The following is a 12128-nucleotide window of genomic DNA, read 5'->3' as shown; positions in this document are numbered from 1 at the left end:
TGGGTTTAGGGGGGTGGGGTGGAAGACACCGAGCGCTTGTGCCCCTGTGAGCCCCGGCATTGCACTGCCCGTACCGGGTGCCTGTGTGGTGTAAGCTTTTTGGTGAGTGCGTCAGAAAATGGTTGACGTCTCTCACGCATAAACCTGAATTTTCCACAGAAAAGCGGCTCCGTGGATAGCCGTGCTCGCTCCGCCTTCCTGCCTGCATCCTTTCTCGTGGGGCCTGCCTGTTTGTTCTGTGCCTGGGCAGCAGCTTCGTAGCCCCCTCGTTGCCCTGAAATCTTGAGGAGTATTTGTAATCATAACAACAACAAAAAAAGCGACATGAGATCCTAGGGTGTTTTGCTGATGAGGGGGTTGCTTAGGTGCTGCCATGTCAAACAAAAGCAGGATTATTTTATTCAGGAAAAAAGATCCTTTCTATGCCCAGGCTGAATGTCATGAGCGGTATCTAAGGTTCAGGTTGTTCTGCCATCTCTGCCTCTCTCTTTTGCATCTTGTTATTTGCTTCTCTGTCACCTTGTTGGACCCTTCCTTGTGCTGCATTTACATTGCACAAAAACATTTTTGTCTAGCACTGATGCAAACTTCCTTCCTTATCAAAGTCTCTAGTTCCATGTTCTGTGTACCACAACACGTGTACGTTCCTATAGTCTAGTCTCTGTTGCAGCATCCTATTTATTCTGCTATACGTATATGTTATGTTTAGCTTCGGATTTGCCATAAGTAAGCTTTGCAGGTTACTTGAACCTGAAGCTGCCTGACTTCTGCCAGAGCTACTGAGAGGCAGCTAGACTGGTTAAAGGGGTTTATAAATGAGGGATGGGAGTTACCACTCCTCTTTCTGTAGCTTTCTATATTCCCTGCCATAATCTTGGGAACTTTATTTTTCTCTTTAGCTACTGTCAGACCAAAAAATGAAGTAGAACAGAAGCAGCTATGTGCTTTTGGGGAGTACGTGGCTGAGATTCTGCCCAAGTATGTCCAGCAAGTACAGGTAGGTGCTGTTCAAGTAATTGGTTTTGGGGGGGACAGGACCCAGTGAACACACTACTTGTTTGTTGGATGTTTTCAGAAGTTGTTCTGAGAAAGAAAGATTGTCAGAATGACATGAAAGTTACTGCCGTTATTAAGCCCCTTTATCTGATGTCATATGTCTGCTGTACAATATACTTACTCTGTTTGTTTAGGTGTCCTGCTGGATTCAGTGTAATGTTCAGCCCTGTTGGTGTTTATATTCATGCCCTTCCCACTGTTTTCATCAGGTGACCTGTTTCAATGAGCTGGAACTTTTGATCCATCCAGATGGGATCATTCCAGTTCTGACCTTCCTTCGAGATCACACTAATGCCCAGTTCAAATCCTTGGCTGACTTGACTGCTGTTGATGTCCCATCTCGGCAATACCGCTTTGAGGTAAGAACTGCTCATAGGTGCAGGACTCTCAGATTCTCACAAGTGCTGATGGCTGTGGGTGCTGTTGCAGCTTTGACCATGTTTTTTCCCTTCTGACAGTGAAAAGAAAATCCACTCTGAAATGCTGGGTTTTGTTTCATCTGTTGATCATGGAAGCAGTAGCCGGACTGATACTGCGTGGGTTCCTAGTCTAGCTTTCCTTTTGTCCTCTTCTGAAAGTCTCTCTCTTTTATTTTATTTTTTTTTGTGTGTTTTGCTTTTACCAAAGTGTCTAGAGACTTCTTTCTGGCTGGATGAGAGTTGGTGCTTTTCCTCCTTCCACTTAGGCCTGTCAGCTGCTGTTGACACAACTGGTCATGTTTTTCTTTAGATCCCATCTTCTTAACAATTTTCCTCTTTTTAAAAAACAAAACAGAACAACTATTTAGTTGTTTTAAAAACATTCTCTGACAGTTGGGACCAAATAGAAGATGAGGCAGATTTTCAGAAAGCTCTTGGAAGATTTGGGACACGGAATTTCTACTGATTTTCAGTGGATGTTGGAGACTGGGTTTCCACAGATGCTTTTGAAAATCTTGCCATATAGCTTTTCAGCTGCAGAAAAATTGCAGCTGCAAACAGAAAAAGAAAAGGTACATCTCTGGGGAAACCACAGACTCAGCATGTTGTCTTCTCACCTACTGTTAGAAATCTTTGTTCACAGTATTGTTGCAAAGACATTACTCTAGTTTAACCTATAAAAAACAGCAGCAGAAAATCCCTAGGGCTCACATGCTGTGGGAGACTGTGGCTCGGGCAGCCTTATGGATGAAGAGATGTCTGTCTTTTCTTGTCTAATCTAGGCAGACTGTCTTCCGGACAAGAGAAGTGAATTGGTAGATTGTTAGTTCCCATCAAGCAACAAGGATAATGAAAAGTAGCTGATTTATTTCCCTTCTTTGGTTCATCTTGTGGTATTAAATCACTTACCAACAGCTCCTCAGAAGGCAAGGCGTGGCGGGTTTGCCTTATCTGTATTAGCTAATCAGATTTCTGTTGTTTTCAAATGTAGCTCCTTTTTGCTTTGCTAATAACAGCTTTGACTTTCAGTAACTCATGATTAGGCAGAAGTCCTGAGAGTTGTAGAGAGCGTTTCTTTACCTCAAAGGCCTCCAGTCTCTGAAGAAGTTGAAGACTTTTTAATTCAGGATTTCTCTTTTAAAAATTGGGGTCGTAGATTCATTGAAATAATAGAAATACAGACCTTAATGAATTCTCCTTTTCCAGCCATCTTCACAGAGGCAGCATCAAACAAGCAACTACACAATTTCTTGCAGAGGTTTTGGGTTTCTTTCAGTTTGCTTGCAGTAAGTATTCCCCCTGTCCTGGAGGTCCTAGAAATCCTCATAAGCAGCCTTTTTATTAGTACTTCATCACCAGAAGAGTTAGAAATTTTCCCTGGTATCCAACTTCTTTCTGAAAATTAAGTGTATTTCTTCTTCGCTTTCTTCCACTGGATGCTGAGAGTAATTGATAGCCATTTTCTTTGTGACAGACTATTGAAAGACTATGTTCAAGTGTCTCCATCCCTTCAGTATTCTCTTTTTTCTTTTTTAAGATTTAGTATCCGTCTCTATTTCATCAGTCATGTTTTCTAAATCTCACATCCTTTTTGTTACACTTCTAAGGATCAAAGTGGTAAGCTATTGGAACCTCAGTTGTAATAGTACCCAGCTCTGAAGTGCTGAATGGTATTCTGCTGATAAAGAATATTTGAAATAGTCTTCCTGTGTCTTTGCTTAGCCAGTACTGTACTGCAAAGAGATCCGTAAATGCCGAACAAGACCAATGACGCCTTTTATTCTGCTTCAGATTGTGTACAATCTCCTGTCTCTGCGGTTCAACAGTCGGATCCGCGTGAAGACATACACTGATGAGCTGACACCTGTTGACTCAGCAGTGTCTGTGCACAAGGCAGCAAACTGGTATGAAAGAGAGGTGAGTGCCAGCATACTTGGCAGCTTTGTGGAGAAGGGCTGTGTTTTCCTGATTAAACTGATTCCCAGGGCCCTGAGGAAGAAAGAGAGAAGCGTTTCCCTGGCTGCCTTTTCAGAATAGGAGATAAAAGGGTGTTTGATTTGCTTTTGAATGAGTTCCTTCGTCAGTTTTGTTGGCACTGTACAAAGCCAGGAATGTAACTGAAGTTTTGTGGACATAATACATAAAGGTTGTTGGTTTGTTTTTTTTTTCTAATCTAATTCAACTTACTTGGCTCCCTTTCATTTAGGTTTGGGACATGTATGGTGTTTTCTTTGCCAACCACCCTGATCTAAGGCGAATCCTCACAGACTATGGGTTTGAGGGCCATCCTTTCCGGAAGGACTTTCCACTCTCTGGTTATGTGGAGGTAGGAGATATGCTCATGCCTGAAGTTATCAAATATATCCAATACTCTTATCTCTTAATGGTTCAATGTCCAGGTGGAGATCAGTGGCAGGTGGTGTCTCCTAGGGGTCTGTACTGGGACCAGTACTGCTCAATATCTTAATAGCAACAATGCAGACAGTGGGATTGAGTGCACCCTCAGCAAGTTTGCAGATGACACCAAGCTGAGTGGTGTGGTTGACATGCCTGAGGGATGGGATGCCATCCAGAGGGACCTGGGCAAGCTTGAGAAGTGGGCCCATGTGAACTTCATGAGGTTCAACAAGGCCAAGTGCAGGGTCCTGCACCTGGGTTGGGGCAACCCCTGGTGTCAATACAGGCTGGGGGATGAAGGGATTGAGAGCAGCCCTTCCGAGGATTTGAGGGTACTGGTGAATGAAAAGCTGGACATGAGCCAGCAATGTGCACTCGCAGCCCAGGCGGCCAACCATGTCCTGGGCTGCATCAAAAGCAGTGTGGCCAGCAGGTCGAGGGAGGTGATTCTGCCTCTCTACTCCGCTCTGATGAGACCCTACTTGGAGTCCTGCATCCAGCCCTGGAGTCCACAGCATGGGAAAGACACTGGCCTGTTGGAGCAGGTCCAGAGGAGAGCCACAAAAATGATCAGAGGAGTGGAGCACCTCTCCTGTGAGGATAGGCTGAGAGAGTAGGGGCTGAACAAGCCTGGAGAAGAGAAGGCTGTGGGGAGTCTTTCAGTACTTTTAAGGTGGCTTGTAAGACAGATGGGGACAGGGTTTTTAGGAGGGCCTGTTGTGATAGGACAAGGGGTAATGATTTTAAACTAAAAGAGGGTAGATTTAGACTGGATATAAGGAAGAAATTTTTTATGAGGGTGGTGAAACACTGAAACAAGTTCCCAGAGAGACTGTAGATGCCCCATCCCTGGAAACATTGAAGGTCAGGTTGGACAGGGCTCTGAGCCACCTGATCAAGTTGAAGATGTCCCTGATCATTGGAGGGGTGTTGGACTGGACGACCTTTAAAGGTCCCTTCCAACCCAAATGCTTCTATGATCTTGAGATTCAATACAGAGATGTCACTGCTTTACGATCCTTTGTCTGAAAGGCGCTAAGGATTTTTCACTTGTCTTTACTCCAGAGGAGTTGTATAGATCTTCTGCATGGAAATTTGAAGTCATCACAAAGTACCATGTGTAACAAGACAGCCTAAGGCCAGAGACATTGAGCAAATTTCATGTGCTGTATACTGAAGAAATTTGTCAAGCAGAGAAAGTGCTTCTGCTTTTAGCATGTCTTCTGGAAGATTAAACTTTGCACTGCAAAACTGGAGATTCCCAGAGGAATAAAGGACTGAACTGATCTCAATGCAGTTGGAACTCCACTTCCTTGAGTTTTTGTAGGCCCAGACTCTTGCCATTTATCAAATATGTCTGTGTCAAACCACAAGTGAAATGAGTGTGTTTGGTATCGGTCTAGTTTCAGATGACTGCCTTGCAGAAGCAGTCACATTTGGTGCTGTTCTAAGACTGAGTTGAGTCTCAGGAGAAAACAGTGAGGTTCTGCAGGGAACAGAGGGATTAAAGAAAACCAGAAATAACAGCAAATCCTGTGGTGAGGACCAGGCAGCATCTCCTGAGCTGTCGTTTGGAGATCTCAACTGGCACAGTGAGGATAAATCAAGCCAGTCAGAAGTGTCTGGTACTCACCTGCATTTCACCCTGTTTGTCTTTTTGTCCCACATTCCAAATGTTATGCTAAGAAGCACAACTAAAACCAAACTGCCATATTAACAAAGATTATGAGAGTAGTCCCCAGCTATGCCAGGTGGACAGGCCACCTTATTTCAGTGACTCAGGAGAAATTCCTTTGTCATATAACAAACTAAATCTGTTATTCCGTGTGGACTTCATATGGACTGCAGGCTGGGTGCTCCTAATTCAGCGTGGTTAGTCAGGACACCAGAGGTAGGTGCTAGCAAAGAGGAGGGTTTTCCTGGAGAGTCCAGAGGTCTTGAGAACTGAAGCTGTGGCAGAGGCCTGGGGCCTATCTGTGCCGTAAGAAGTAGGATTGCCTGTACCGGAGGGTGGTCTGGGTCATTACTGTGTATAGCTAATAGCAGAGATGCTATGGGGACTGTATAAAAATGACTGGCCTGTGTTCTTTGCACTGTTCTAGGTGCGGTATGATGATGAAGTGAAACGGGTAGTGGCAGAGCCTGTGGAGCTATCTCAGGAATTTCGCAAGTTTGATTTGAATAGTCCTTGGGAGGCATTTCCTGCCTATCGTGCAGCTCCAGAACCCCTGAAAATAGAAGCAGGAGCCAAGAAAGAAGATGCAAAATAGCAGCAGAATGGAGTGGATGCATGGCACCATCCTTTCTGTTCTAACATAGTATTTATAATAATAAAAATTGATATGAGATTCTTGCCTGTTGTGGTCACATGAATAACGTTGTTTTTAAACTAGATGAAAAGCACAAGGTGAGGGATGCTAATTTACAGTCCTGATAATCCAACTGGTAGATGTTTATCTGCTGCTTTGGGTTGTGAGACACTGGATTTTTCTTTTTGGTTTGAAAATTGAATATAGTCCAAGCATTCCCTGTGGCTAAGATGCTTTATATACACTGCTTGTGCTAGCTGTCCCTGCAGGCATAAATCATAAGCTGAGCGCTCCTACTAGGAGACTGTACTGAAGCAGCTGTGTAGCTTAAGCAATGGGACAGCAGTACCTCAGCTCTAAGATGGGTGTTGGGAAGACTGCAATAATATAGCAAACAGGCAAAGCTTTTGTAAGTGGTCCTAATACAGTTGTTATTAGGACAACACAAGATGTACCTGGATCCAGACCAAAACAATTGTGGAAATCTCTGCATTGTTTCCTTGGGAATTAGGTCAGTGCCTGTTCTGGCAGAAGGAGTTGCAGGTAACCTCTCACGTGCCACTCCCTCATGCTGGCTTTTTCTTCACAATCAAGCAGTCTTTACTTTCTCCATCTTCTTCAGGTTGTGCTTTCTCCTGCAGTCAAAAATATTTCCCTTCCCTTGTCCCATAGGCAAGAAGCAATGTCTTATTGTCACTATTCCAATTATTTTGAGCTGTATGATATAACAGCATTACCACTATCTTTGCTGTTGTGGAAAATCTCAGCTCTTTCCAAAAAAAGCTGGAAAAATACTGTAGTTTCAGTCCACCCACCACCTGTTTGAATGAGATTACATTACAGCAGTCATCAATTAATAATGTCCCTTGTCCTTAGTCCAGAAAATGCGTAAGGCAGTTCTGCATCAAAAAGCTGAGTGACCTCATTAAGATCTGAAAACTATTGTATAAGAGATTTCATAAAATAATTTACAAGCTGTTTGTAGCGATTCCCTGAATCACTACTTAAGCTTTTAAATTGTGAGAAAGAGCACTAATTAAAAAAGAGGGTTGGGGGAGATTAGAGTATGGGATGGAGGAATGGATAGGACAATAATAAATTCAGTTAAGAAAAAAGGGACAAGTACTCATTGTGACTAGAATTTGATCTGTTTGCAAGAATAAAGAGCTGAACTGTATGGTAACAATCAGGTTTCACGTTTGTTTCCACCCCAGCCTTGTAAGCATGGGCTGCTTAATTTTTTATTTTTTTTTTTAATTTGTTTCAGGCTGCTGTGACCAGCAGTGTTTGAAATGTGACTCAGAACAGTGTTCTCTAGTTAAAATTAATAACATTTGCCACTCACCTTAAAAGTTACAGCTCTTTATGGGAAAGAGGAAAGAGAAGGGAACACAAATCAGCAGAAGTTTGGGGTTTTATACAATTCTTAGCTCCACTTCATATCTGCCATGAATGGAGCTGATTAAGTAGGAAAAGTCCTTCCTAGAACATGTTCCACAGCTGGTTCTGTTTTCTGTTGCAGTGGCTCTTTTTGCATGCCGATGCCTATTGCACAAGAGAGAAAAGTTCCCTGGCACCACTTCTGTTACTGTGAAAATTCTTTATAAATCACATTTCCCCTCTACATTCTCCCTCCCCCATCCTAGGTTTCTTCAGGCACTGTGCCAAGACTCACAATCTGCGTATCACAAAAAATATGTATTTCCCAGTACGATAAATCAGAAGGCTGATGGTAGCAGGAACAGAAGGAAAACTGCCATTTAAACATAGTGTTTGTGCAGAGGGAGAATTTGACTGACGTAACATGAAGAAATGTAAGACACAATGCCCTGTCAAGTTAGACAAAATGCAAGGTTTGATGAAGAGTGAGCGTACTGGAGTCAAAGTAGCCAGCCCTGTGGGGACGGGCATTGGCTGCAGCAGATCTTTAGTAGGTCTTTAGGAATAGTTGCTAATGGACCCAAATCTCTTCTCATTAGAGAAGCCTGGGAGCTTATGAAGAGTGCTATTTACTCACCCATATGCATTATCCCAGGGCACAGGAGGTTACACGGCCTCACTGTTGCACGCTACCTCCTCCACTGCTCCTGAGCCCTAGGGGCCATCCTTGCCCACGGAGCCTGCTGGCTCTGGGCTCCTCGTGGCTGGTGGGCACTTGCTTCATGCTGGGCAACGCTGTGGTCAGCTCGGTCAAGCACAGACCTGTCTTCCAAATCCTCTGTCTCTGCCTGGTCCATGCTACCAGCCACCGTGAGGCTTGTTTTGCCTGGGTTGGATTTCCCAACTGCCGGAAAACGTTGGATGAGATGTAAGTCAGATGTAGCTGACTTACAGACACACTGTTCAGAAGAGAAATTTTCTGGTACTGCAGGGACAAACAGACTTTAGGTGATGACTCACAGTCACCATGTTGAGTTTTCCCAGCTGAGTAGGTTTTGCTGGTGTTTTCCAGAACTCTGGTGTTTCTCCCTACAGCCGGGTGAGCTGATTCTCCTCCCTGAGGATGTGGCTACTGATGGTGTCAGGGCATCCATCTGCACCACAGCATCTCTATAAGCCTTTCTGATTGATCTCCAGCCAAAATCCAGATGGGGATTTCAGCTGGGCCTTGCACTCCTGCAGAACAGAGATTACGGGAGTGCTGAGGGACAGGCTGGATGACAGCATGCCCCATACCACCCATCACATGGCATCCCATTACATCTTCTCCAAGTTGTGCGAGGCATGAGGCACATGAGGGTCCTTATGTGCAGTAGGTGCAGTGGGATGGGGCCCTCTCTGTCACTGTTACACAGTCCATTACTTCTTCAAGCATGGGATGCAGCTCACAAATGGAAAGAAAAAAAGACAAGGAAAGCGTTTGCACAAGGACCAGCAGCAACATACCTGGAAAATACGAGTATAACAGTGAAGGTCCTGTCTTCTTACAGACAGTGCTTCACTCCTACTTCCCTCAAGGTTTTCTTCCTTTGCCTCCTGCGACTCAAACCTCACCTTCCCTGGGAGCCATGTATCTTCTTCTTTCTTCCCCTCTTTCCTTAGCCTCATCTTCCTCCCCCAAGCACCTGCCAGACAGGCCCAGGCTGGGGACTGTGGTCTCCCAGGTTCTGGGCAAGATGTTCAAAGCAAGAGGCTTCTCCAATTCTATAAGCAGAATTTCCCTTTCATGAAGGTGCTGCCGGTCTCCCTGCAGTCCTATCTCAAAGAAACCTCCCTCCCAAAGAGGCTCTTCTGGTGCTGTATTAACCACAACTTGTGCCTGCTGCTGCTGCCCTGGACCGCACGTGTCTCTAAGCACAAGCTTGTGTGGGTCCCTGTGGCAAGATGCCTGTCCCAGCACACAGATGTAATCTGCAATGGGGCAAGGAAGCAGCAGCAATCTACCCTTGTTGAGAGGACAGATAGCTTCAGCTGTACAAACAGAGCTATGTTTACCATTGAAAAATCAAAGATCCAAACAAGGTGATGAAATAAAAGGCCTGTACAAACAATGTAATGGTGAATAGAGGTGCTAAATAAGCCAACAAACAGACACAAGTATTCAGGGCTGCAGGAGTCTGTAATGTAAGAACCAGAGGAATTCTTCCCAGCAGATGCTGCCACTTGTGACTGCAGCAAACTGAGGTTAGGGTGGCTGCCACCTCACTGCTTTCTTTCCATAATAGTTTCTCACTCCATTGCCCCAGCTCTCCTGTGACAGGCAAAGCTTCAGCCACCTGGAACAAATTTGCATCAGTTTCCAACCAGCTCCTCCAGTTTTTGATCCCTTTTATCTTTTTCTCCTTTCCCATCTTCTTGCTTCACAAGGTTGTGATGGAAAGCATGAAACCAGTCAAGGTGCCCCTGCGGAAACCTGGCTTGATGTGACTGCTCCTACGACAGACGGTATGACCAGGGGGAGTGTGGAGGGACAGGGTTGTGCACACTCAGCTGTGAATACCTGGCAAGGACAAAATCCCTCTGGAGGAGCAGGTGCACCACCTAACATTGCCATCGCACATGCGGGGACTACGTGCAAGCTGTCAGAAAATCAGGCTTGTTTTTGTGTGCCACATAACTACTGCTGCTTTACAAACAACCAAGGCACGTGTTTATCACTCTTCAATTGCCTTTCTGTGTGGGATAGTGAGGCAATTCTACAAAATCCCCTCAGCTCAAGGCAGCACCTACCACTGACGCTTGTCCCCTGCTTGCCACTGTATCAGTCACCTAAGCACAGCCTCTGAGCCTCTTCTCTTCTCCCTCACACCAACATGTGTATCTTCCTCTAGGCACTTCAGCTGCAAGCTGTTCCTAGGAAATTTTCCTGTTGACAAAATCATATACAGCCTTCACAGATGTTGGCCAAAATCTTGGACTCCTCCTTGTGTCACGTGCTGCATGGTCAGGGGCGGCTATTTCATGGCCCATGCGTACTGACTTCTAGACAAAGTCCTGTGTACACTGTGAATTGTAGGGGACTGGCACAAAACAGAAGGCACATCCATCTCACTTCACAGATGGGTCATCAGAGTCTGCCTCTTGAGTAGTGTATTATTCACAATTTAATAAAAGATGTCTCATCCCAGGAGAAAGGCATGTAACTAAAGTGTAAGCAGCAGAAAATAATGAAAACTGAAGGAAGCATACTCTGACTTGAAGGTAGCCAAGGCTATGACAGAGACCCAGGTCTTATTTTGATTCAAACTGAGGGTAAGAATGGCTCTGGATATTGAGGGCTCCTCCTCCCTTGATAAATCTGCAGGACTCTTCCATTTTATGCTGCTTTTCTTCATAGCTGGTGTGACCCCACATATTGCCAGGTACAACTGCAGACCCTGGAAGTTTCAGAAGACTTGCTACTTTGCGCGCTGACAACTTACTGGCTGGAACATCATCCCTACCCTCAGCAAACTATCTATCTGGTGACAGCAGTCACTACAAACTGACACCCTGTAACTTGCTGAAAAAGGTTTGCGTTTCAGCTCCACCTCCTCTCTCTTCCAGGCAGACTTCTTTCCCCAAAGAACACCTTTAACCTGAGGCAGATGGAATTATTACTTATTTATACATATTATTACTTATTTGTATAATCCTGGCATCCAAGAACCTTTTGGAGAACCCAGGACAATACTGTGCCATACAGAGTAGAAATACCTATCAGCTTGACTGGGGATTGGGCAGTAATAAAAGTGCAAAGATGTGTAGAGAACAGATATCTGCTACGAAAGGAATCAGATGAAGTTTCGCCTGTATAATTCACAACATCTGAAGTAGGTTGTGCTCGTCGTAACCCAGAAGTCTTGTCACAGGAGAGAATGATGAGGTGCTAAAGCCTGGCAGACTCTGATCCTTGCTGTTTGCTAGGTCAGTATATTGAGTTCCCCCTCCAGGAGGTTTGATACAGAATGGAACAAGTGACATTTCTTCTGCCTGCTTGTATATTTTGGCTGCTACTGCCCTTCCATGGATCTGCGCAGACTGCTGGCCTTATCTGTTTGTGACATTTCAGGATTGTTTGCAGATTTTCAGACTCAGGAAAAAGGAAAACTGAAAATTAAGCCAAGGAGCTGATCAGAAGCGCCACGGAGATGTGGCAGAGGCACTGTGTGGAGGCTGAAGGGACCAGGAGTTCCCCCCCTTGCTCAGAGGCAATCCTGTGCAGTGAAATTTCTTGCAACTAATAGCTTCCTATAATAAATCGCAGTGGGAAACTAGTCTTTGGAAAATAAGCTTAAACCATTCTGCCAAAAACTTCACAACAAAGTCTTCCAAGTTTCCAAAATATGATGGAAAATATCCTTCGGGGTCAGCAAGTCAAACTGCAAGCCCTTCCCAGGATTGTGACCAGAAACACAGAAAGATGGATCCGTTCCAACGGAGGCTGCTGCGACCAGAAGCAGCAAGGGAAGACGCCCCAGCAAACCACTCTCCCTTCACGCGGAGCACCGTCCGCGGGGGGGGCGGC

The 12128-nt window shown here is 44.9% G+C and overlaps 2 protein-coding genes across 2 annotated transcripts in view; both read left to right on the top strand.

Annotated features, from left to right (window-relative positions):
* The window catches only part of NDUFS3 (NADH:ubiquinone oxidoreductase core subunit S3), an 8561-nt gene extending 2344 nt beyond the window's left edge, over positions 1 to 6217 (top strand). The window contains exons 2-6 of the mRNA XM_035902947.1: positions 851 to 997; positions 1266 to 1415; positions 3267 to 3392; positions 3682 to 3801; positions 5975 to 6217. Coding sequence (XP_035758840.1) covers positions 851 to 997; positions 1266 to 1415; positions 3267 to 3392; positions 3682 to 3801; positions 5975 to 6142 — 711 coding nt within the window. The 3' untranslated portion in view covers positions 6143 to 6217. The remainder of the gene's footprint in view (positions 1 to 850; positions 998 to 1265; positions 1416 to 3266; positions 3393 to 3681; positions 3802 to 5974) is intronic.
* A 413-nt stretch (positions 6218 to 6630) lies between these two features.
* FAM180B (family with sequence similarity 180 member B) overlaps positions 6631 to 12128 on the top strand; it is an 8391-nt gene continuing 2893 nt past the window's right edge. The window contains exon 1 of the mRNA XM_009647618.1: positions 6631 to 6724. Within this exon, the coding sequence (XP_009645913.1) occupies positions 6631 to 6724 (94 nt within the window). The remainder of the gene's footprint in view (positions 6725 to 12128) is intronic.

The sequence above is a fragment of the Egretta garzetta genome, unplaced genomic scaffold (genome assembly GCF_000687185.1).
Source record: "Egretta garzetta isolate BGI_Z169 unplaced genomic scaffold, ASM68718v1 scaffold329, whole genome shotgun sequence".
Lineage (NCBI taxonomy): Eukaryota > Metazoa > Chordata > Aves > Pelecaniformes > Ardeidae > Egretta > Egretta garzetta.
Note: the sequence above shows the minus strand (reverse complement) of the source record. Positions and strands in the feature narration are given on the sequence as shown.